Source organism: Peromyscus maniculatus, chromosome X, assembly GCF_049852395.1.
Source record: "Peromyscus maniculatus bairdii isolate BWxNUB_F1_BW_parent chromosome X, HU_Pman_BW_mat_3.1, whole genome shotgun sequence".
Taxonomy (NCBI): Eukaryota; Metazoa; Chordata; class Mammalia; order Rodentia; family Cricetidae; genus Peromyscus; species Peromyscus maniculatus.
In genome coordinates, this window is record NC_134875.1 from 79,430,687 (window position 1) to 79,455,453 (window position 24,767).

The 24,767-nt window shown below is 38.9% G+C and overlaps 1 protein-coding gene across 3 annotated transcripts in view; it reads left to right on the forward strand.

Moving 5' to 3' along the window:
* The first annotated feature begins 5,343 nt into the window (after positions 1-5,343).
* The window catches only part of LOC102904905 (fibronectin type III domain containing protein 3C1-like), a 65,745-nt gene continuing 46,321 nt past the window's right edge, over positions 5,344-24,767 (forward strand). Inside the window, exons 1-5 of one of the 3 annotated variants that reach the window (XM_042269326.2) lie at positions 5,344-5,439; positions 13,198-13,246; positions 17,078-17,194; positions 17,929-18,045; positions 18,392-18,467. In XM_042269326.2, the coding sequence (XP_042125260.2) occupies positions 17,117-17,194; positions 17,929-18,045; positions 18,392-18,467 (271 nt within the window). In that variant the 5' untranslated portion in view covers positions 5,344-5,439; positions 13,198-13,246; positions 17,078-17,116. The remainder of the gene's footprint in view (positions 5,440-13,197; positions 13,247-17,077; positions 17,195-17,928; positions 18,046-18,391; positions 18,468-24,767) is intronic. The other 2 variants (XM_015986256.3, XM_076562828.1) reach the window with 2 other exon arrangements.

The window sequence follows — 24,767 nt, forward strand, 5'->3', positions numbered from 1 at the left end:
AGTTAGCAAGAAGCCTGCCACGGCCATACAGTTTGTAAGCAATATAAGTCTCTGTGTTTACTTGGTTGGGTCTGAGTGGCTGTGGGACTGGCGGGTGGCAAAGATTTGTCCTGACTGTGGGCAAAGCAGGAAAACTCTAGCTACAAATGGCGCCCAACGTGTTGGCAAGAGTTTCTACCTAAAACCTGAGAAAAGATTCTAAAATGGAGCTAAAAACAGCTTCCTAATTGTCTCTCTCAAAGGAGCGGCAGCCTGCCGGTTTGAGCTACTGGCGGGTTCCCAGCGTGCGAGCTTGATCTGCAGTATGGCGGGAATGAGGCCTCTGCAAGTGGCACATTAAGCTGCATGGTGGATTTAGCCTTTGCTAGTACAAAACAAAAAGAGGTTTCTGGGCTACACACTGCTTGTTTAAAAGCATAGACCCAGGATGGCTCCCAGAGCTGGCGGAAAAGGTACCACCGCCATGTTGGGAAGCTGAAGTGGGCGGAGCCAGTAGCCACAGCGCCGTTTCAGGCTTAAAAGGCTGCAGTTTAAGCAATAGGCTCAAGGTAATATAAAAAATAAGCCATGTAAAGATGGCTACCACACAGAGAATCTGGATTATGTTCTCTTTGATATTTGTAACTGAAGAAAAACATTTGATTGCAAAAGCTGTTGAGTTATGCCAAAATATGTATTTTAAAGGTACCTTGACTTCAAAATTTGGATATAAGGATATGTTGCTTTGGAAAAGAGGCTCTGGTTTTGTTTCCACAGAAAGCCAGAGGCTATGGATTTGTTCCAGATTAAGATACATCAGGTTTGACCAGCCAAGACCACCTGAAAGATCTCTGATGACACCATGACCCAGATGATTCAACATCCAGAATCGTTTCAAGGCAACTGGCTCAGACAATACGGTCTCACGGACTACTCCATGATCCTAAAATTTTCTTTGTGTCCCCATAAGATACAGCGCCCCCCTCCAGCAGGAAGTAGTAAGAGAAGCTACGCCCAAATTCCCAAATATACCAAGCTGACTTTGGAGATGTGTAAAAGTTAAAACCTTCCTTTTAAAAAAAGGAAAGGGGAAGTGCTGTGGGATGGTCTGTTTGTCAAATTGCTCTGATTGGTCAATAAATAAAACACTGGTTGGCCAGTGGCCAGGCAGGAAGTAAGTGGGACAAGGAGAGAGGAGAATTCTGGGAAGCGGAAGGCTGAGGCGGAGAGACACTGCAGCCGCCGCCATGACCAGCAGCATGTGAAGACTCTGGTAAGCCACCAGCCATGTGGCAAGATATAGATTTATAAAAATGGGTTAATTTAAGATAAAAGAACAGTTAGCAAGAAGCCTGCCACAGCCATACAGTTTGTAAGCAATATAAGTCTCTGTGTTTACTTGGTTGGGTCTGAGCGGCTGTGGGACTGGCGGGTGACAAAGAGTTGTCCTGACTGTGGGCAAAGCAGGAAAACTCTAGCTACAGACAGCTAGCATTGCATACTCAAATATTCATATTCATTCTCTCTCCCTCACCTCCTCTCCTCCTTCTCCTTATGGGCCACCATAACAATTACTCTGTCACTGTAAATTGAATTACACTGTCACCGTGATACCAATTAGTCTGCTCTGCCATGGTGTACTCTCTACACCATAAAGGGCCGAGTCTCCTGAAACCATGAGCTAAAATAAGTCTGTCCTTCTTTTTTTAAGTTGTTAATTCAAGTAATCTATAGCAGCAATGAAAAAGTAATAAATACAAATTTTTATTGTCTTTTGTACCTCAATAAAACTAGAAAAAATTCTTCCCAGTTTAAAAAAATACATTGAGGTAATCCCCAAATAAGAATAATTTCAATTTGTAATTTTCGTATTCCTATTATAAAGTGCCTGACTTTGGGCTATAAATACACTTCCAAATATGGAATGGATTATGATATGCTGAATTTAGTTGTCACAAATAACATTTTTGTATTAAATCTGCTACATGAAGTCTCCTCCAGATTCAACCTGACACATCTTTATAATGGCTTTGTTCCTTTTTGTAATAACCACACTGCCACGGTGAGAAATCTTAAACTGTTGAAAGTCTAGCATAGGCTCATACCTATAATCTTAGCACTCTAGAGGCAGAGGCAGGAGAACTACGGAGAGTTCATTGCCAGCCTGGGCTACATAGTAAATTCCAGACCACACTGGTTTACAGTGCGAGTCTTTGTCTCAAAAAAAAATAAATAAATAAAGCCAAACAGTTGTTAGAAATGCTAAACAAGCCCACGGTGGCAGTGGTGGCCCACACCTTTAATCCGAGCACTCAGAGACGGAGACATGTGAATCTGTGTGAGTTCAAGGCCAGCCTGGTCTGCACAGTGAGTCCTGGACAGCTAGGACTGTTACAGAGAAACCCTGTCTTGAAAAACCAAATTAGAAAAACAAAAAAGAAATGCTGAATACGGCTTATTTGTTCTTTGGATGTATGTTTACACTTAAGAATTACCTTGTTTTTTATTCTGTAGTTTGATAGTAATTTTGGAGCATTCTTTGACTCTCCTTTGCCACACATTTCCTGTCAGTAAAGTTGCTGTTTATAAAATTGTTTGGAATTAGGCTCACATTTCCAGAAGTCCAACCCAAGTCCTATTAAAGAGAAGCATGTGCATCTATTTGTAGGATGTCACTATTTGCTAAGATCGAGTACTGCCGGCCTCTAAGAGTTTTTGGCTATTGAGTTACTTAGGCTCAACTTGGCCACTAAGCTTTGCCAAAGGTATTTTCAGTATATGATCTCCACATACACTTTTTGAATTTCTCTGTTTCTTGGTTGCCAAGACCTAGACTACATTCCTTTAAGTGGTAAGTCCTGGTGAATAAGTTATCTATTATCTATCTCTCTGTGAGCTTTCAAATGCCTCTACAAAGAAACTGTCTCAGGTCACATACGCTGATAAAAAAAAAAAAAAAAAACAGCACTCGGGGAGCCACTAAGCAGAATCCATTACTTATTTTACTATTTTTTGAGCCAGTTAAACCGGAACAGGAAAGGGATAGAAATCGTAGTAAGACAAAGCCCTAGCCCCTCCAAAGATCTTCTTTCAATTGTGGCAGCCCTCCCTAGTCCTAAAACATCTCCTCAACCAGGCACACTACAGTGCTACAAACTGAAAAGTGGCCCTCTGGGCGGAGGACAGCACAAGGCTGCTATCAGGAGAGCAATCTTGCCACTGGAGAGCAAGCCCCTTCACTCACTGGCCTACTCCCTTCCGTGAGATATTTGGGTGATTTAATGATCCACACACTCTGTGCTCTAAGTTACGTCTGTCAAGTCATTTTCTTTGGAATCATTGGCCTGTTCAGTCTCTTCCAGACATTTTTTTTTTTTTTGTTTCTGCCCCTGGGTCATATGGACTGTTTCCTATAGGGGCTTAAATCTCAAATTCCTGTTACCTTCCTGTTAGCTTCCAGTTCCTAGTTTCCAGGTCCTGCACAGCTCTCTCTGGGAGCTCACTTTGTTAGTCACTGATCCTTGTCTCTTCTTGCAGTAGTCTTACCTTGATCTGAGATAGGTAGTTCTCATTCCATTCCACAGAGCTGTCCTGCTTGTCTGGTGTCTTCAACCCTTGCCTACCCCCACACAGTCTCTCAGACCCCCAGGCTGCCTCAATTTAGAAAGTTGGGAATGCATCCCTTTCTGCCTGATGCCACCATCAAATAGCTCTAAAACATAAGGCAGCTGAACTGAACTGAATTGACTGAACTTCCCTCTGAGAATCACCATATCCCAATCTGGGCTCCTGGCACTTGTCTCCTGTCAGACATTCGCATCTCTACAACTCTTAAGGACAGTTTGTTTACTCTGGCCCTAGCCAGGCTAGGGAAATTTTCAAATCCTCTTATTGGAGAGGACAGGGATGGGGGTGGAGGTTGGCAGAGAAGAGGGAGCCTGGCCACACCGTTCTTTGTGAGTTATAGTATTTTATAAGTGCCCCTGCCCTTTCACCTCACAAATCCTTTTGTTAGAGAACGCTTGTGTCCAATCCTATGATTCAGCAATTTCCTCTTCTGGACCCTTTCACTTGGGGGCCGCAGCTGCCACAGACCCTTACGAAACAGAATCCACACAATAAAATGGCCAAGGAGATAGGTTTGCAAATTGGGAGTGCTAATCTCTCAAGAGAACGGAAGAAAAGGTTGGCCGGTCCCACGATTGCGCAAATGAGTGAATAGCGTAGTATACAAAGAGGTAAAAGGCCCTCATATGAAAGAACTCGGAGCAATGGCTTTCCATTCCCGGGCTTGGGGGGCGGGGGGGGGAGACACGCACTGAGTCAATGTCCTTTGATGTCCATCGATGAGTTTTAACCCCCTTTCAGAAAGCCAGGCTGCAGAGGCTGGCAGCTGTAGGGACAGATCTGGGAATGGCTAGAGACCGCCCGCAGAGTCTCAGTAGGCTCAAAACTATCTCGATTTGGGAATGGGAACCTCTCTCAACAGACAGACCCTTGGCCAAGAAAATGAGGGCCGCTGCACAGTCACTTGTGAGTTCTTGGGCTCAAATTAAGAGACCGAGAAAAGAATGCCAAAGGGGCAAGAGATGAGCAAGTAGACGAAGTTTGGTGCGAGGCATTCCTCCCCTGGGGGTGGGGTGGGGTGGAGGTGGCAATGTCTTTCAGGAAGCTCCCTTGCACCCAGCCCGGCCCTCAGTTGGGCTCACTTGGCCCTGCCCAGAGCTCAGAAGCAGGGGTCTTTCTGTGGCCCTCGCCGACCTCAGACGTTGAAATCTAGGCGTGCTCAGTCCACCACTCCCAGTTTGCCTGAAATAACTTGTTGCTTGCACACTATAGCAATGAGGTCCAGGGCTTTCGGAAAAGCTCAGGGGCTTAAAGGACAGAGAAGACCCAACAGGGATAATAGGAAAGAATGGGATCTTTGTCAGCACCGGGTGAGAGGGCCGGTCAAGGAGCCACGGCAGTCCCCGCCCCCTCCCTCCCTTTTCCCCTGACCTGGTGGCCTGGTTAGTCTGTTTGTACCCTCCTGGGGCCGTGGGCCTGTGACCCTGCTGGGTCGACAGCGGGGGGCGCGGGCCCGCAGCTATCTTGTTTTTCTTTTCCTGTCACTTTTTCTTTCTCACCCCTCCCCTCTCAGTCTTTGGGCTCGGAACAGCTGCTGCTGTAGCTCCTAACTTTGTGCCTTTCTTCTCCCCCACAACGGCTGTTGGCGTCTTTGGAAACGCGGGCTGGCCGCCCCGCCAAGGGGGCGTGAGCAGCCCGGGTGCGCGCCGAAGGGGCACGGACGGTGCGGTGGTGACCGGATGGAACGGGGCGAGGAGCACGAGGCGGCGAGGGAGGGGCGGCGAGGGGCGAGGGGGCGGGGCGGGGCGGGGCCAGCAGGCCAGGGGCTGGATGTGCCTGTTGCTGGGATGCTGATGGATAGAGTTACACGGCTGCTGGGGCCAGCTCGAGGAGGTGAGGGGATATTTTTGGAGGGAAGAGTTTCTGAGTTTGGGATCGGGAGTGGGGGGAGGGCGAGAGGACACCAAAAGTTCCTCCTACATCTGGGCTTTCGTCTCGATTCAGACCCTGTAAAAGGCGCGGTCCCAGCCAGCCGTTGGGTGCCGCATGGACCTTCCACCGCTCTCTAGTGCCTCGCGTCCGGCGGTCGGCTCCATAGGTCCCGCCAGCTCTGTCTTTCTTTGCTTAGCTTCCCTTGCTTGTCTTTGTATTTGTGACCGTTTTCCAGTCCAGTCTTTTATCTTTCTTAATCTTGAATTGGCCAGTGTTGCTGAATCTCTTGCTATCGGAAATCAGATCGAGAAGTACCTGGATGAAGAGTGACCGCTTTTGGAGAAGCATTTTTTATCTGCTTAGCTATGCTCCTTGACTTTGCAGCAACTTACTTTTCTATGTGCAATTAGTCACAGGATTTGGAGCTCCTACTCTCTGTGAACGCTTTGCAGAAAATCTTGTCTAATTCTGTCCAGTGCTTTTTTTTTTTCTTTTCTTTTGCGTTATACATTGACTGGTAAGTGAACTAGGTGCTTACTTTATTGAGGGGAGAAATTTAGATTCCTTTAGGAATGTACACAAGAGGATTGCCCCGCGCTGGGCATCATTTATCTGGCTACCTAAGGGATAAGTATTTATGGCTTAGGGTGGAGAGATTGTTTGGAAATCATTAGTGTTTTGTTTTATATCTGCAATTTTTGTATCGTGCCTTAGGGTATCGTTATTTTCGTGGATGTAAACTTTTCCAAAGCTTAAAAAAGTAAACTAACTGGTAATGTCTTTGCGTTTTCTACCTATTTTATTATTGTTGCTATTATTGCTTGCTTGCTTGCTTGAATGAGGTGCCTTGTGAAATACTCAGAATCAAGTTGTCTGGCTCCTTCCCGGTGGTATAGTTGGAAATTTGTCATCCCGAATTTTGTCTATTTAACAAAAGAACAAATTAATTATTTCCAAAGGCTTTTGTTGATGCTGAATTCATTTAAGAAATTGGTAATTATTTTCTCAGTATTCTGACAGATTAAAGGGGATCAAGAAAACTTCAACATTGATTCAAAACTTAAACACGTGAAAAGGAGAAATCAAACTTTTTGCTACCTCAGGGCTAGGCTCTGCGCACCAAATTTCCCTGCACCAAAGTTCCCTGTGCCTTGCCCGCTCTGGCGTACTCCACCCCCTCCTTTGACATTCCACATAATGAATATACTTGAAATACGATTCTTAAAGTAATAGCTGTGCCGTATAGAGTGAGGAACAGAAATACCAGGGAGCTTTCATGGTTTATTTTTGTAAATGACCACCACAATTATTTTTTACATAATTTGTTACCTTTTTTTGTTCTGGGAAGAACGGAAAAAAATTAGTTCTCAAAAATTTGTGCTAATATCTTTCTCCACAAGTGGAATATATGTTAACTTGAATCACTCCTCAAGGCATAAAATGTTCAAGAAGGGTGGCAAATTAGAGATAGCTTGTCTCCTGAGAATATTTTTATTTGAGAAGTTCCTAATAACGACTTTTTCATTCAACAGAAAGTAGAAACCTGAATGGCAGAATTGTAAAGCATAACTTTAGGTGAATTTTTCTCCACCTGTTTTTGTGTCCACCTCAAAGCAAACCTGTGTTGAAATCTTTCCAGCCCGATGTGGCTCCATGCAGCTCATCACTGCTGAGTGCCAGATTTTAGCAGAAAACTAAGTACCTTTTACTGCACTGGCTTATTAAGCCCTTGAAGCCCTGATTGTAAAACCAGTATCACCTCTTATTTTAAATTGCTCTCTGCCCACTAATACAATCCTGACGTCCTAGGACCTCAAATCCAGTTTTAAGCTCTAGGCAAAACTCCTTGTGCTCTGTTCCAGTAAAATTAGGTTGACCAAGAAAACGAAATCTCAATTTCCTTTCTATTATATCAGAACTGTGCTATAAATTGCAGTTGCAGATCATAAAGCAATTTATTCTGGAACTACTTGAGGAAAAGTAAATTTATAGTGATCTGCTGCTTAGATTCGCCAGCTTTCCTGGACTCTCAAATCTTCACTCAGTAGAAGTTGGGTGTTTGTGTGTTCATTCAGTTTTGTTTGCTTTCCTTTGTTCAGAATTAGAGTTTGACACTATCGCCAATATTTTCATCTCAAAGTGAAAACAGATTTATCACAAATTCTCATTCTGCTGTAATTACACTCGTGAATTAAATAAGCTAAAAGACAGATTTAAACTTATCAAACATACTCTCTTTGTTACTTTGCTGAAAGTGAGTTACTTTTATGCTTAAAAGTTTCAACAATTGAAAGTAATTCTACTATATAAAATTTCAGATTTTTGAAATGTACAATTTAAGATATCCTATTTTGGTCACACTTTGATATTCAGCATAATTTGATGCTTAATGACAGTTTGAGAGCATAGATTCAGTATATTAAAATTAAAGAATAACTAACTGACATTTTAAAAATCAACCTTTTAATGATAACATCTTGCTCTTCTATGAAAGGTTGTGCTCTTCAATATAGGAAATTCAGTGGAGTTTTGCTATTAAAATAATCTTAAATAGGACTATCTAACAAAATAAAATATATGCATAGAGATCTTACTCTAATAATTTGTAATTACTTAATTCTTTACAATCCTTTTACCAAAAAGTATCACTTATTTTGCCAAAAGGAGACAACATTCAAATCCTGACTCTAGTCTGTCCAGGAAGGACGGACACACACAACATATGTCTCCACTGACCGTTGCCAAAGCTAAACATAATTTCTCAGTTATGACTGGCATTTGTAGTTTTGACTTCTATTGAAGATATTACCTTTAAAATGTAACATAAAGATTCCTTAATGAAGAAACTTTGGAATTAAAAATGCCATTCTAGGGCAGTCCAATGACCATTCATTCCCATAGTCCATATCTGGTAGTACACCAAAAGGACTCAAATTTTTTCATAGTCCTCAGACTGGCATTTCATAAATCCTTGGTTTCCATTAATAACCCAAAATTGATCAATATTTTAAATATTTAGCTTCTCAAGCTTATTTATATGCTGTATTTCCATAGGCATTTTGTATAAAAAAATCTTTATATAGTCTCATCCACGTGAGTGATGTATTGATTCTTAATTATATTTGTCTTTAAAACATTACTTCAGTCTTGAGTTTCTTACCCACAGCACACACACCCATGAATAGAGAATGGAAAAGTACCAAGAGGGGTCTTGATTTTGGTATTTCAATGCATGTTGTAGAAATGCACATTTATTGTAGGTTTGCTCTCTCCTTTTCTCCTTTTGCGCTTGTGTTTAAATTTTAAAAATGAAATAGGAAAATATTTTTTAAAAATATAAGTCACTTGTCAGACCACACAACCAAAGTCACCCATTGCTAAAGTTCAATTATATTTGTGTCCAGTCTATTTTCTGTGTATATGTATATGCACAGAAAAGTACTAGTTGCTATTGAATGCATACCGCACATAGAATTTTGTTTGTTTGGAAGCTCTTTAATTTAGTTTTCTTTTTATTTGTTTTTGGTTTGGGGGTTGTTTGGTGTTTTGAAGGAGTTGTATGTGAGTTTTTTGTTTGTTTGTTTTGGTTTTGGTTGGGTTTGGTTTTTGCCATGCTGCCCTCAAACCTGTGATCAGCCTCTCATGTAGCTGGGATTACAGTCACCCACCACTGCCATTCTTTATCTTTCCACCTAAAATTCTACCTTTAAAAAATCAGTCTTTATGCATTCCTAAAATACGTAAGCACTTGGATTTCAAACCATTTTTCTATTTCATCTGAAGTGTTGTTTCTCTGCATTTTATTGAAAAGCAAATATAGTCTGCTCAAGTGTTGTCTTTTGGTTAACAACTGATTCATGGGAAGTTCTCCAGTGATATTTAAATTTATAACCAATATCTTTTTCAAATGTATTCTATGCAGATCATTGCGTATTACCTTTAATTTTTTGTTTTCAGTCATGTAAAGTAATAATAACATATTAAGTCCCTGATTTTCCTTGAGACAGAGTCTCCCTGTATAGTTAAGGCTAGCCTCAGACATGATTCTTCTGTCTCAGCACCCTGGGTACCAGGATTACAGGAGTGCACTGTCATGCCCAAATTCTATATTTCCAACTTTTAAAAATTTCCATTCCCTACAATGTAGTAATTTCAAATTTATAAATATTTATTCTTCAGTATTACCTCTTGTGCCCATTTTAGGGGACACATCTCATTGATATTACTTATATTTTTCAACCTGATTATGTGCTTTTTCACAGAATATATTTTATCAAGCCTACTGGCTAACCCATAACTATTCAAATATTATAAATATGTGTTTCTAGAGCTAAGTAATTTTTGAAAACTTTGGAATAATGGAGGGGTGTGCATGCGTGTATGCGTGTGTGTATCTGTCTTGTGTCTGGTTTGATCCTATGCCATTGATCTTCCACATTCTCCAAGGATTATTGTAGACTCCACTGGGGACGGTGGTGAACATTTATGTAATTACTGTTACAGAAAAAAATGAATAGTTGATAATAGTCCTCTAATTTTATGAGAGAAAAATTTAAGATGAGCGTTTTAATTAAAAGCTATAGCTACTGTTCATGGGGTTGAAATGTCTCTTCTCTGGCTTCAGTATATAAAAGGTTAGACCATTTAATATCCCTATGTTTTATCATTTCTCCTATAGTGTATAGTCTATATACATATATATTTTTTAATCATAAACTATGTTTTACTAGGTATATATTTCATATGTATATGTAGCCTAACCTGATTAAACATTGGAAAGACAATAATAGGTCTTTGAGGTTTGCTAATATAAATACATAGCTCATAGTTCACTTCAAGAACCATTTATCTATCATTTCAAGCACCATTGATCTCTCCCTTTCCTTACTAATTGTAGGGCTTACAGTCATTATTATATATTTTAATGTTTTACTGTACTCAGTTTAGCATTTTTTATATAAGTGGCCCCATTTAACAAATAGGTTTGTGATAAATATGTGTGGGTCCGTGAATCTGGAAACTTTGGTGCATTTTCACAAATAAATAATACCACAAAATAGTCATTAGTATTCCCAGAAAGTTAAAATCCTTCTTGAATATTGAATACTAATGCTTAGGGGGTGGGGGAATGAAATAAGTGAAAGAGTAGTGAGACCTTGGAATTCTTTTTTAATATAGTTTTTTTCATGGAGGATTTCATACTTGTATGCAATGTATTTTGATCATAACCAACCCTTGCTCCACTCTAACTGTCCCCAGTCCCCTCACACACTTTAGAGTGTTCTTTTTTTCTTTTGTTTTATAACACACTGAGTCCAAATCAGTGCCGCCAGGAAGCACATGGCTGTGGGGTCAACCAGTGGCCAGTGGCCACACAGTCGAAGAAAAACTGTCTCCCCCTCCCCCAGGAACTCTCAACTGCCAATAGCTCCTCACTATAGGTGGGGCCTCAGGAGGCCCTCCCCAACCACTGGCTGCTCTGACTTCATGAATGCAAAGGCCAGAAGACATGGGAATTCTGAAGGAATTTCTAGATAAAGCTGGAAAGCTAGCTCAGCAATTAAGAGCACTTGTGCTTGCAGAAGGCCTAGGTTCAGTTCCCATCACCTACAGGGGGGCTCACAGCCACCCAAAAGTCCAGTTCTGAGGGAATCTACCCCATCTTCTGACCTCTGTGGGCACTAGGCACACATGCAGTGCACCACCATACACAGAGGCAAAACTCATGAATAAACTAGAATAAATAAGTCATGCTTTTAATTTAAAAAAAGAAACTTCTAAGCAAGGAGGTAGATGGTATTTATTTGCCACATGCACATTCATTTGTAAATTTAATACTTTCTTTTAGATGTACTACCGGCATTACTCTTTATTACTACATGAGGATATCATCCTTTCCCCTCTGAGACCTTCAGATTGGAAAGCAATTTTTAGTAGGACTTATGCAAGAGTGAAAATCAAAAGTTAAGAGTACACAGTCTTATGTGGATGAATTTAGTAAAAAATATAGAGATTATAGGTTGCAAGGTAAATTGGATTATAAGATAAACTGAAAAGAAACTGATCTTAAGTCAGTTCTGTTTTGGCCACTAGATAATATGGGCAGAGCAAGATTGAGAAGTCATGAAATTCTTACACTGTGTTATCTTGTCTTATTTCTAAATACCCTTTGTATGAGCTGGGAATGTAGCTCAGTGGTGGACCACTTACTTGCTCCATATGTGCAAGACCCTGACTGTGACCCTAAGTACTGCAAAGGAGGAGAAGCAAGAGAGGGAAAGGAGGAGGCAGCCAAGGAAGAACACAACTAAATGTCCTTCCTCAAAAGAATTGAAGCGTTGAAACTTGCAGGCAGAAAGGTTGATGGCAATAGAAAATACTGTGCATTCCCTTGGTTCCACACAATGTCAGGCATATGACAATCACATATTAGATAGTCACTGCATAATACAGTATAGTAAAGAGCCTACTTCGTGCGCTGTTGTAAGGATTAGATGGGTTTATGTGTGAATAATGCTTAGAAAGGTGCTTAGCATGAACTGAAGGAACAGTGTGCATGTTCTGTTATTATTGCTGTTTCAACTGGTTTTTAATATTTTTCTTCTTGTATGTGTGAATGTGTGTGTATGTGTGCATGACAGAGAGATGAGAGAGAGAGAGGCGTATAGGTATGTGTACATGAGTGTATGTAGGTGCACTCATTCACAATAAGGTACATGTGGAGGCCAGAGGTCGACGTACCTGTCTTAATCTCTCTCTGCCTTTTGTTTGGGACGGGTTCTATGATTGAACCTGCAGCTTCCTGATTGCTAGATTGGCTAGCCAGCAATACCCCAGGGAACCACCTACTCATTATCAAAGTGCTGGGATCCTAAGCATGCACTTCTGCATCTGACTTTTACATGGGAGCTGTGACTCTGACCTCAGGTCCTCAAGCTTGGGCTATGGGCACTTTACCCACAGAGCCATCTCCCCAACCCCTTACTGTTTGTTTTCTTTGATTAAACCTCTTGCAATACTCTTAGAAGTTATTTGTGGCAAAAATAAGCACATGTCCTTGTGAGTTAATAATATGGTGGATGAATACAATTAATAATGTTATATTATGTATCTCAAAATAGAAGGAATATGAGTGTCCTCATCATAAAAATGATAAGAGTTTAAAGTAATGGACATGCTAGTTCCTATGAGTTGATTTGCTACATGAATCAAAGCATCCCATTATGCTTCATAAATATAAATATGATGTATAAATTTGATGTGTCAATCAAAATGCATGTATTTTTTAATGGGGACATTTAACAGATACTATCTAGTAAACATTGCCTTACATTGGGTGTGGACTTTAACCTCAGCTTCAGAATTAAACAGGGACTAGGGGTAACTTGAAAGGAGCCTGGAAGTAAGCTCCGACTATGTCATCTGATGTTGATTGATCTCCTCATGCCCCCTTATTTGGTGAAGACCTAAAGATATTGGTAATTGCCTCATTCCCAATGTTGCCATCTTTAGAGTCCATTTCCTGATCCAACTGTTGTATTCATGAGAAAAATGTAGTTGGGATTCACTTTCAATAGGTAACATTAGAGAACTTAGCTTTTTTGATTTAAATAAAATAGATTTCTCTCATATTAGCTACTTAAAATAGCTAATTTTTAGTGATTGCTACAGAAATGGTTTTATCTCTAAATTGTTAATTTTTCCTTTTTTAATTTGAAGCTTGCTCATCTGTTCATATTATGCACAGGGAAAACCAGTGATCCTCAAGGTAATAATTCATTTATATATTAAACTGTATTATTTAGTGAACACTCTTTTCTTTGGGAATAGAGCATTTAATTTTGAACACTTTGTAATTGGAACTATTTTCCGGTGGTTGCCTTCTAGAGTAGGGCATTTGCAGGTAAAAACGTCCAGCCTTCATTCAGCATTTCTAAAGTGCCTGTTAAGTCCTCAGCAGTATAGACTACAAACAAAACAGAACTTGCCTAATAAGGGGCAAAGCAAGAATTTGACCCCAGGTCTTTTGACCACCAGACATTGCTATAAAACAATGCACCCTACCTTCTTTGATATAAAACAAAAATGCTAAAATATTAGCATCACCAACTCCCTGCATCATTAATATGGATATCAAAGAAATACAAAGTGTGTTTTATATAAAGTTAAAAGGTAAATTTAACTGGGGCAAGTAAAAATTCTAAAAATATCTTTTAAAATAATGTCTTTCCAATCATATCAACCAATATTTACAAGCACCATTTCCTAATCGGGTTACACACATAAGATATATTTTTCTGCTTTTCAACAAAAGTTGAAATTAATGTCTAAGGTTCATGTATTCCTTTTGAAATTACTCACACATGGCCTAGTATAATGTGTTCATAAGTGACTTCTGAAGCATTCTAGTTGTTGGAATAGACACAGATTCAGATATCAAAGCTGCCTATTTTAAATATCTTTATTTTCTTACAACAGAATAACAGTGAATGTTTATATCGGATCATTACAGAGTGTTTCCTTGTGATCCTTCCCTTTGCTGCATTTGATATTTACGGTATATGTGTCTAGTCACATAGTTTAGCTTCAACATTTATGTAGTGCAAAGTAAAAAAAAAATTCCTGTATTACAACATGCAGTAGGGCATCAGCACTTTTTAAATGTAACAGTTTCTGAACTTCTGAGTTTGAAAATGCATGAACCTAGAACCACTTTGAAATTAAAAGTGTAAAAGCAGCTAAGAAGCCTGAATATGTCTATTTTAACATTTTCTGATCAATTTCTAAAGCTTTTGCTGCTTCTAAAAAGCATATTGTTCCTCTGTGGTTTGTAATTCCTTATTTTGGCCACAGTTAATGAATTTTGTTCATATGCAGTAAATTTATTGAAGTGAATTTCAGGGGATTTGTGGTTGCACAAATGCCACTCACAGTTTTTGTGCCTTTTCTGACACAGCATTTTTCTTCTTTAGAGCTGTTGCAGTTAATGCATTACATTCATAGGCCAATTACAGTACAAAGTGGTAGCAGAATAATGGTAAATTTGTGAGGAAAATGGAACAGAAAAATGGAAGCATGGGATTTATTTTCAGGAGACTTCAAGAGCCTGAAAAGCAAAACTATTAAAGCTTCATTGAAAAAGGTACTTCACCTTATAGAGTAGTTAATTGACCTACTTAATGAGGTGGAAAATAGATTATGTTGGGTGAGAGGTATTTAATGAAGCAACCCTAGAAATTCTCTACACTAGAAAAAAAAATCCTTGGCAACCAAGCCTTTGTCAAATTGTCCTTCATTGTGTACTTATTTATCTTACTTGTACCTAATGGATGAAAGCTGTATGTAAAGCAGTTGTTAAACTAAGTTGTTGGTAGGAAAAGTATGTGTTCGTGTTCCTTTAGTCCACTTGTATTTGTAATAATACTGATATAACTATGAAGTTCAGTTCTAGACCTTTTGCACTCCCCATTGTTAATATTTTATTGTGTATGCTAAAAAGGATAAGTGTGTCCTCATTAAAATAATTGTGTTATTATTATGCTTAAATTTTGGCAGTGGTTATATAGTCATAGTGTCTTAAAATTTTTATTAACATTATTTTATTTTATGTGTGTGAATATTTTGCCTGTATGTATGTACACTACGTGCTGGCCTAGTGCCCATAGAGGCCAGAAGAGGGCATCGGATCACTTGGATCTGGAGTTACAGAAGGTTGGAGCTGCCATATGGGTGTTGTGAATTGAACCATGGTCCTCTAGAATAACAGCCAGAGCTCTTAACCTCTGAGCTATCTCTCCAGCCCCAAAATAGTCATACTGTCTTTAAGAAATTGAAGATCTAAACACGGGTTTAACGATTTTTAAGTTATGAAGTTAATGATCAAGTTATAAGGAAAAAGCACAGGTCACTACTGTAAAAGGGAATTGGACTCCTTACATAATAGAGAGAACTTAATCTAAAAGACTTTAAAAGTTCAAATAGGGAACTGAATCCCATATAATGTTTGTTATGGGAAAAGAATCTTCAGATGTTTCTATTTTAGAGAATCTGATACTAATTATAATTTCAGAACAAGTTAAAGTCCTTTGTCAATTTGTACTGAAGAGTAGTTTTCTCCCTTAGTCTGTCCACTGTGAATCTGTTGGCATATGGATGGCATCCACAAACCAACAGATTCTAGTAGTGGTGGCATAATAAATGATATCAATTTAAGATGACTTACGCACAAATGATTGGAAGTTCTGATGAAATTTAGTACATTAGGGAGTGAAAAAGAAGAGAAGGAGAGAAAGGCAGAGAAGGAAAGAGAGGAGAGGGAGAAAAGAAATTAAGGGGGAGAGAGGAAAGAGGGGAAGAAAGGAAGAGAAAGGAGGAGAGAGAGGGAGGAAGGGAGGGAAGAGAAAGGAAAGAAGGAGAGAAGGAGAGAAAGGAGGGGAAGAGAGAGGAGTGAGAGAGAGGAGAGGGGTGGAGAGAGAGAGAGAGAGAGAGAGAGAGAGAGAGAGAGAGAGAGAGATTCTGCTTTTAAATATTTTAAGTTGATCAATCTAGCCATCAGAATAGCCTACAAAACAATGACTTTTGCCCTAAATTAAGTCACTACCTTGATTACAAAAGAGATATTTAGAATAATGTAAGTTGCTTGGCACTCTTGAGGAGACGTTTTAAAGCTCTTAAAGGGGTGACTGACTATTCACTATCCCTCAAACGTTAAAAAAAAAAAGTGTGTTTTTACCTTTAAGATACAATCCAGATTTCTTCATGACTCCAAAACAGTTATCTTTTCAAAATACTTATCTTTAATTTGTGGGGAAACAATATTCACAAATAAGAAGTCTCCTAAGACCACTTTAAAAACTTGCAAAGGGAATGATGTCGCCGAATTATGACGTACAAATGTCTTTTTACTAAAGGGCTATGTCACAAAACCTACATTTCATGACTTGCCTCACTCCAGAGAGGGTCCCTCTTAACTTAAGCATCTTCCCTCTATATCTTGAAAGTGATCACATTTTCCTTTCTGGTTTTCATTTAAGTGTTTATTTTGTTGCTTGGTTTCATCTATAGATGAAGTATTTCAATCAACAAAGAAATATAAGTTTAAATGTTTGGTTTTAAAGTTTTACATTAGGTTTGAGCTCTTTGGTTTAGTGTCCAAGACAGCTAAGGCACATTTCTGTATTTCTAACATAATTAATTAGTTCTTACAGCTACCTTTACAATATAAAATCTTATTTATAATTAATGTCATAAATTGGAAATCAGTTGTTTGAACTGGATGGAAGTGAATCAAATAGCCAATTACTTGTTTAACTAAACCCTTATTCACGGTGTTTAACGAGCTACCTTTGTTTGTCTTCACATGAATGAAGAGAAAACAATCAAGCAGAAACTGCCAACTCCACACTTGGCTCTGTCATTTATGAAGATCAATGATTACTTTAAATGATGTCTTAACGTAATTCCGCTTAAGTCAAACATTCCTAGAGAAGAAAATTAAGATGGATTTTCTCAGAAGTATCTTGTCATGTTTGTCATTTAAAAACATGATTCTGATTACATTTAATTAATCTGTAAGTTTCTGTTTATTTGTTTGTTTTAGAAGTATCAATTAATGTGAAAGTCAATCCGTTTAGACTCAATGGAACATCAGCTTGCACCTCTTCTTTCTGAAATACCTCCGACAGTGCCAATTATCAATGGAGATCCCATATACCCTGTAAGAGAAGTTTCTTTTTACCTGTACTATAACTGGTTGAAATGTTATGAAATCTGGCATTGGTTTTTATTTAGACTATTTGTCACTTTTATGGTCACTTACTTGGGAAATTTTGTTTGTTTTATTGTTATTTTGTTTTTTTGTCTTTTCAGCACTGGTTATTTTCCTTGTAGGCCTTTTGAAAATTACTTAAGACATTCAACATTAGCTTATCTTACATAAAATTTCCTTCTGAATTAATTTAGCTGCTTCTTTATACTCTTTTGCACAACTTCAAAGGCCTAGTCCTGTATTGTTAAGTTTCTACTACCTACAGATTCATAGTGTGTATCTTTTGAAATTGTGAGTTTAATGAAGACTAATGTTCCTTCATGCTCATTCAGTTAGGAGTTCAATTATCTAATATTTGAAAGTATTATATTTGAATAGTAATGACTTCTATGAGTAAGACTGGTTTCTAGAAAGATTTAGCATTTGCCCCTTTAATAGATTCAGTGGAAGGTCTAACATAATATATAATGTAAAAAGATGATGGACTTTTTGTCTCTTGAATTAAAAAAAAGCAAAGATGGTATGTTAGCATAACAACGTGGACAGAAATGATTGAAATATATGCATGCTTGAAAATGTCAAAATAATGTTCATTTTTATTAGCAGTGTTTGATAATAAAAAGTTTTATTTCTAAAAATGACAAAAGTAAAATGGTTTTGTAATCAAAATTACATTTTTTTAGATGGAGAGTTGCTTTCTGGACCCCAACGCCATGGCAGCATATTCTAATTATTCACAGACCACGACTCAGCCTAAAATATATAACAACTGGCCTTCTGGTCCCCAATACATGGCTCAAGTATGTCTGAATTTTACCTTCAGATAAATTTTATTTTCTGGGATTTTGTTTATTTGTTTGTAAAGGTTTTGTTCTAAGGGTAGACACAGAGGAGAATAATGCCTTTCCACCCCAATGCACCTCTTTACTATGACCTTATTAAGCTTTACTTGGGTGGGGGAATGACCTGTTCTTACTAAGGGGTATTGAATTTCTCCTAAATGCCCATTGACCCAATTGTACTCTTCTCCTTGAGGATTTTGAAATCCCCATAATTAGGGGGACTGAATATTATTCAAAAGGATAATAATGACTTTTTCCATAGGTTTACAAAAAAGTGTGTCATTAAATAATTATCTATTTCTAGATTGTATTCGTTCAAGTTAACCCTGGAGAGGTCCTTACCATAAAAGCCGATGATGGGTCCATTCAGCATGTTCAAGGTTTGTTAAAGTAGAATTAGATGTGTGTTGTCTTACAATCAGATCGAGTGAACCTAAATATTGTTGTAAAATTACTAACAATTCAGTAATATCTCTTACCGTTTATGAGTCAGAATACTCAACATATTCCTCATAGGAACTTAGCATCAACAGCACAAGAGCCAATTTTGCTGATCTTTCTAGAAATCTTCAAAACTCACTTTTAAACATGAACACAATTGAATAATTTTATTCAAAGAAGTACAGACACTGTAAATAGTGATTGTTACTTACCAGTTTACTTTTGACTTCAATATGGGAATTTAATCGCTTACCTTACAATATGATCTGTGCTAATGCTTTTAATTCAATAGCAAATCTTTGAAGCAGTTAATGTACTACAGGTTAATACAGAGAATTATTTATGTCCATTGAGATGTTTGGCATATTTGTCAAATTGGAGAATATCAAAAGGCAATGAAAATATCTGCATATACTTTTAATGTTTGCATCAAATTATAAGGCCACAAAAAGGCAAGCTGACATGTCAGGATATGTAGGCTACTTTTTATAGAATTCTATCTATAATATATTTGCAAAATTAAATAACATTTGAATTTTAGTGGCACATATTCTTTTTAAAGTTAAATTCAGGTTTATTGACTTTATAAAGCTCAGTATAACTAACGAACAAAATGAAACATAAATTTTATTTTTTTTTAAATTCCAAAAATGTCCTTTCCTCTTAATGGCCTTTCCCATCTTTTAAAAAGATGCAAATATATACATTTTTTTACTTCATGTATGTACATAATGTATTGTGATCATACCTCCATTGCCCTCTCTTGCTTCTCTCCAACTGATGCCCTTCCTTCTCCCATCTAGTCTCTCTTCTGTTTTCATGGTTGTAGCTGCTTGGTTTTGGTAACCAATTGAGTTTAATTAGATTTATTGCATGAGCATGGACAAAGGGTTTGCTATAGGAGTGTGGGCATCTTAGGAATGGCTACACCACTGAAGAAAATATCTGCCCCTTCCAACTACCATTAACTGCCAATAATTCCTCAAGGGGGGTGTGGGGCCTTGTGAACCTCTCCCCTCTAGGAACCGTTAACTGCCTATAAATCTTCAAAGACATATATACATTCTAATTTAAAAAAAAAAAACATGTCGTTAAAAGGTAACATCTCGTGTTAACCACCAATCTGTACAATCTATAGCAACAAAACTAGATATATATTATACAAATGTGTATCATACATGTATGAGTGTTTGATCAGTTTTAGAGTGTTCTGCAGATGGAGCCTCCAGAGAGCTCATTCTCTCACATTTCCAACAAATATTTCTTTAATGCCTAGCATGCACCGTCATTGCACTAAATACCTAGTAATAATGTCCACACATAAAAAGTATTATATATAGTAATTTTATATAACTATTTTAATTATGCATACACATTTTATTATGTATAAAAACAGAAATGATCTCAGTTTTAAATAGTCAATGATAAAGTATATTGCTTTGTATTCATAAACTCAGTATTAGCTATTTTAAATTAAGATGACTTTCTGGTTTTGTGCTAATTGTTGTATATTCTAAGGTGATTTTTGATCTGGTGCTGTGCTGGGAATGACAGTAAAAAGCCAGAGGCCCAGAAAATGTACTTACCAGGCCAGAAGAGATACAGAAAAGATTGACTAAATTGGCAGAAATAGATATGCAGTGAGCAGTTTGTGACAGAGAAAGTCACCTCCTGAAAGGGAATGGGATTCTCTTATACAGTTAGGGAAAGTTACTTAATCTTACCTCATGTGCCATTTGTGTGGGTCTGTAGTTGGATACATGAGCAAGCATCTCACTGCTTTGTTAAGTAGTAAATTGTATAGTGCCAGTTGTTGGGAGGTTGGCCATTTAGAATAAGGCATCATGGATTCTTAAGAGCTATAAGGCTTTTTAGCAGGGCGGTGGTGGTGTACACCTTTAATCCCAGTACTTGGGAGGCAAAGGAAGGCGATTCTCTGTGAGTTCAAGGCCAGCCTGGGCTACAGAGCAGTTCACAGCCTGTGTGAAGAAAAAAAAAAGGAATTATTAGGCTTTAAAACAGGATGTAGTCATATGCCTTTAATTCCAGCACTTGGGAGGCAGAGATAGGAGGATCTCTGTGAGTTCAAGGCTAGCCTGGTTGGTCTACAGATAAAGTTCCAGGACACCCAGGGATAAATAGAAAGACATGTCTCAAAAAAAAAAAGAATTATTAGGCTTTAAACATTTGTACAAGGCTTCACAAGACACTGTGGTCAGGCTCCAAATAGTGAGGGGCTGATTGCTAAAATGTGAGGTTTTTGCTTTTGTTCTTAGCCTTTTTATCTCTAACTTTGCTTCCTGATAGAGCAGCAGGGTCAAGTGATTGACAAGGGGCAAAGATCATCTTCTGGAGCTTCTTCAGAGCTCAGACAGGTTAGAAGAGTGGACCTTATTGATGTTGCTGGTGTGTCATAGTGTTTGAAGACCACAGGTGATGCATAGAAGGTTTAAGAGGCATGCTGGAGGGGAAGGAGGGAATGAGTATCTCAAAGAGGGTGAAGGCCTAACTGTAATATCAACTTGGAGATTGCCGAGTCGTTGACTGGGGAAAACAGGCACTGATGTCGGTGGTAATGTAATGGCCCTCCAACACTGCCATGGGAGCTTAATGGCCTTTAATATGGAAAATACCAACCACCATACCAGAAGGTTAAGTAAGAAAGACAGACAATCAGACAGAGAGGAGTTATGTCAGTGAATGATCCCAGGAAAAGAAAGCCAGCCCCTGTGTCCTCCCTGTGAGCAATCCCTCAGAGGTTATCGCCCTTAAATCAGATGCCTGCTCTTTTAGTCTTATAACTCTATCTTGTACTATTCCTACTTGATTAGCATATACATGACATTTCTGTGCCAGGGTCAGGCAGGTACTTCTTGGACTACTGTAAGCAATACTACAGACGCAGATGAGGTCTTTGGAAAATTAAACTGGTCCTGAAGGGCCTTGGGGGCTGCTGAGATGTGGACTAGTCCCATAGGCTAATTTAGCCAAGTATGTTAAGCATTAGAAGCCCATGTGAGTATTCTTATTCTGGTACCTATGCCTGCCATAGTGATTCATCCCACTAAGAAAGGTATCAGTTAAAAGCCCTTCTAGGTCACGAGGTTCCAAAAGAGGGTACATGGAGGAGCTGGTTGAAAGGAGTAATTTGGATATCAAGAGCAGTGAAGGCACTGGTACAGGTATCAGATGAATTAGCCAGAAGACAAGAGACATTAGTTCTACATGGGAAGAAAAGAAAGCCACTGAGGAATTAAGGCACAATGTGATGACTAGATAGAAAAGTAAGTGATTAGGACGTTTTAAAAGGAGGAAGTTGAGGCAAGAAAGAAAGGAGTAAAAATGGAGGACGTGAGTCAAGGTAAGTGATAACTTCAGTCCAAGAATAGTTTAAGGAATCTCCCTAAGGACCACAAGATGGCTCTGAAGGAAAAAGTTCCTGCCATGCAAACTGGAGAACCTGAGTTTAGTTCGCAGAACCCACCAACAAGGAGAGAACTGACTTCTGAAATTGTTCTTATGCCTCCATCAAGGCATGCCTGCACTCACTCATTCACACACATAAAATACATACATACACACATGCTTGCATGCTTGCTTACTTACTTACTTACTTACTTAGAAATCTCTCTGAAGTAAAAAAGTCTAGTTTCAATTCCTTAAACTGAATTGGGTCTTGTAGAAAGAATATCAAGGGAATATGTGGAAAGAACTTGTAAAAAATTATAAAGCTCAGAAAAGCAAGAGAAAGAGAACTAGCTATCATTGGGATCTAGAAGGCATTAAGGGTCTGTTTGTTTCACATAGGTCTTACTATAAGAGGAATCAGAGGTCTCTAAAAGGCTCATGGAAGCAGGCCTTTTGAGCTTCTGGGGGTGGAACAGTGTTCACTCTGGACAGATGAAGCTTGTGAAATATGCCTTATTAGATTGACTGCTTTTGGAGACATGAGTAACACTTGATAAAATCTGGTCCAAACAACTTCAGGAGGTCTTTTAAAATGTGGCATGGTCTTTAATATAAGATAGGCTCAACTGGCTGGGTTAATGTGAGAAATGGTCATCAATTTATAAAAAGACTACTAGAGACTAAGCAGTGTGAAAGCTGGTTTATTCATGGACTTGTAAATCTGAGCATCAGCCTAGAGTGGCAGGTTTGCCGATTAAGCAAGAAAACAGTCTTTATAGCCCTAACACAAGCCTCTTCCTTCCTTTCCCCTTGGCTGAGTAATCAGGAAGGTGCAAACTTACACATCACCCATGTGTTACATTTCCCTCTGCTACTTAGCATTCGTCTTTTTCTCAACAAAAAAACGTGTGGATTCATCTCAACATTTTACATCTTGTTTATTTTAAAACTTATCAGATGCATGACCTTGTTATGCTTGTGGCTTGATGGTTAGTAAGTTTCTGTTTTAAACTTCTAGTTTGGTTGTCTGGGGTAAGCGTAGCAAAGTGCAGATTAGGGAACGCAATTGCCTAGACTAACAGACTCTAGCAGGGTCCAGTGTTTTCTGCTTATCTGTATTTCAACCAATACTGGCTCAAGGCAGTTTAGAAAATTTTGTTTTGACCTTCTCTTTCTTACTTTTTATAAGCCAGTATGAGGGGATAATACCAAAAAGATTAGGAAAGGCTTGAGCTGTACTTACCTTGGCCAGCCCAGCTCCAGTGGTATAGGTAATATGACTTAACATGCACCAGGTCTGCCTCAAGGGACCACTTTGAAGGGGCTGAGATAGTGATACCATCTGGGGGTTCTACTTATTAAAAAATTGAAAAGCGGCAAAGAAGTGTTACCAAAAATCTTGGGAAGTCTCAGGAGAGCCATCACATAATACTAAGGAAATGGGGGCCTCTTGGGATTCTTAGTCTCATTAACAATAATATAAGAACACACAACCGGTTGCTCAAGGGCAGTTTATTAGAGGTTAAAAAGATTTTTTTTTTCCGTGCAATGTATTTTGATCACATTTTTTTTCCTCCCCCAACTTCTCCCAGATACTCTCCACCTCCCCGCCCACTCTGAGTCCTATTGGAAATGAAAACTGGGCCTTTATCAGATTGTAGAGACTGGGAGAACCCAAAGCAAAGAATGATGTGCTCTATAAGGACAGCGGCTACCATTAAGGCCGTGTCTGTTTCAGTGGAAAGTGTTTCTAGCAATCTGGTGAAAAGACACAACTAACTAGTAGATATTTGAATCTCTTGCATGGGGACATGCAAGCAAAATATATTCACCAATCCCCACCCCAGGCATAGTTCTTCTATGCTGGACAGTGTATAAAAGGGGAGGAGTCAGGAACCTTCAGTATTGGCCTGACAACAAGAAAGACAAGCTTTAGAAACAGATATCAAGGTGTTGCAATGCCTGTGAACAGAGCCTCAATTGGAAAATAAAGGCTTTAGTATATATATATTCTCAAAGATCTTTCATCAGAGGGATCCAGCAAGTAAAAGTTTGGGGGTGGGCTTGGAACTCTGTCTGGGGTGTTTGTAAAGCCCCGACCTAAAGTCTCTTGGATCTCCTGGGGGTATGCTGTTGGATGTGAGAGAATGGGATTGGGAACTAAAGCAACCTGGAGTAGAAGCCGTGCTGCCTGTTAAGCCTGATCTTCTGCTCAGTGGTTTCCCTAAGAAATGTCAGGGTGTTCTTTTTTTAGACAGGGTCTCACTATGTAGATAATGGTCTTTTTGATGGGCCTTGCCATATATAAAGGTCATCTGGGTTGTGTAATTGAAAGATTTCCTGTGTCCCACTCAGCCTGTGCTTGGGACAAAACTTTCTCACCCGTGACCCATAGCCACTTATAAAATAATCACTCAGAAGCTTATATTAATTATGAACTGGATGGCCTAAGGCTCAAGCTTCTTGCTAGCTAGCTCTTATAATTTAACCCATTTCTATTAAACTATAAGTTGCTACATTGCCTTGGCATTACCAGTCTGCTGGTGTTTTGCTGCTCCTTGGGTAGTGGCTGGCGTCTCACTCACTCCGCCCTTCTTCTCTCTGTCTCTCTGCTTGGATTTCCCAACTGACTGTAAGCTTTCTTGCCATAGGCCAAAACAGCTTTATTTACTAACCAGTGGGAACAGCACATATTCACAACAGTACAGAAAGACATCTGTCAGCAAGGTTGGAAGCCAGATGGCTTCAAGTAGGACCAAAGTCTTAGGGGCATGTTTAATGGGGGTATTCTGAGCAGTGAGGAGGCCCCTTTCTCTTCAGGTCCTTCGTGA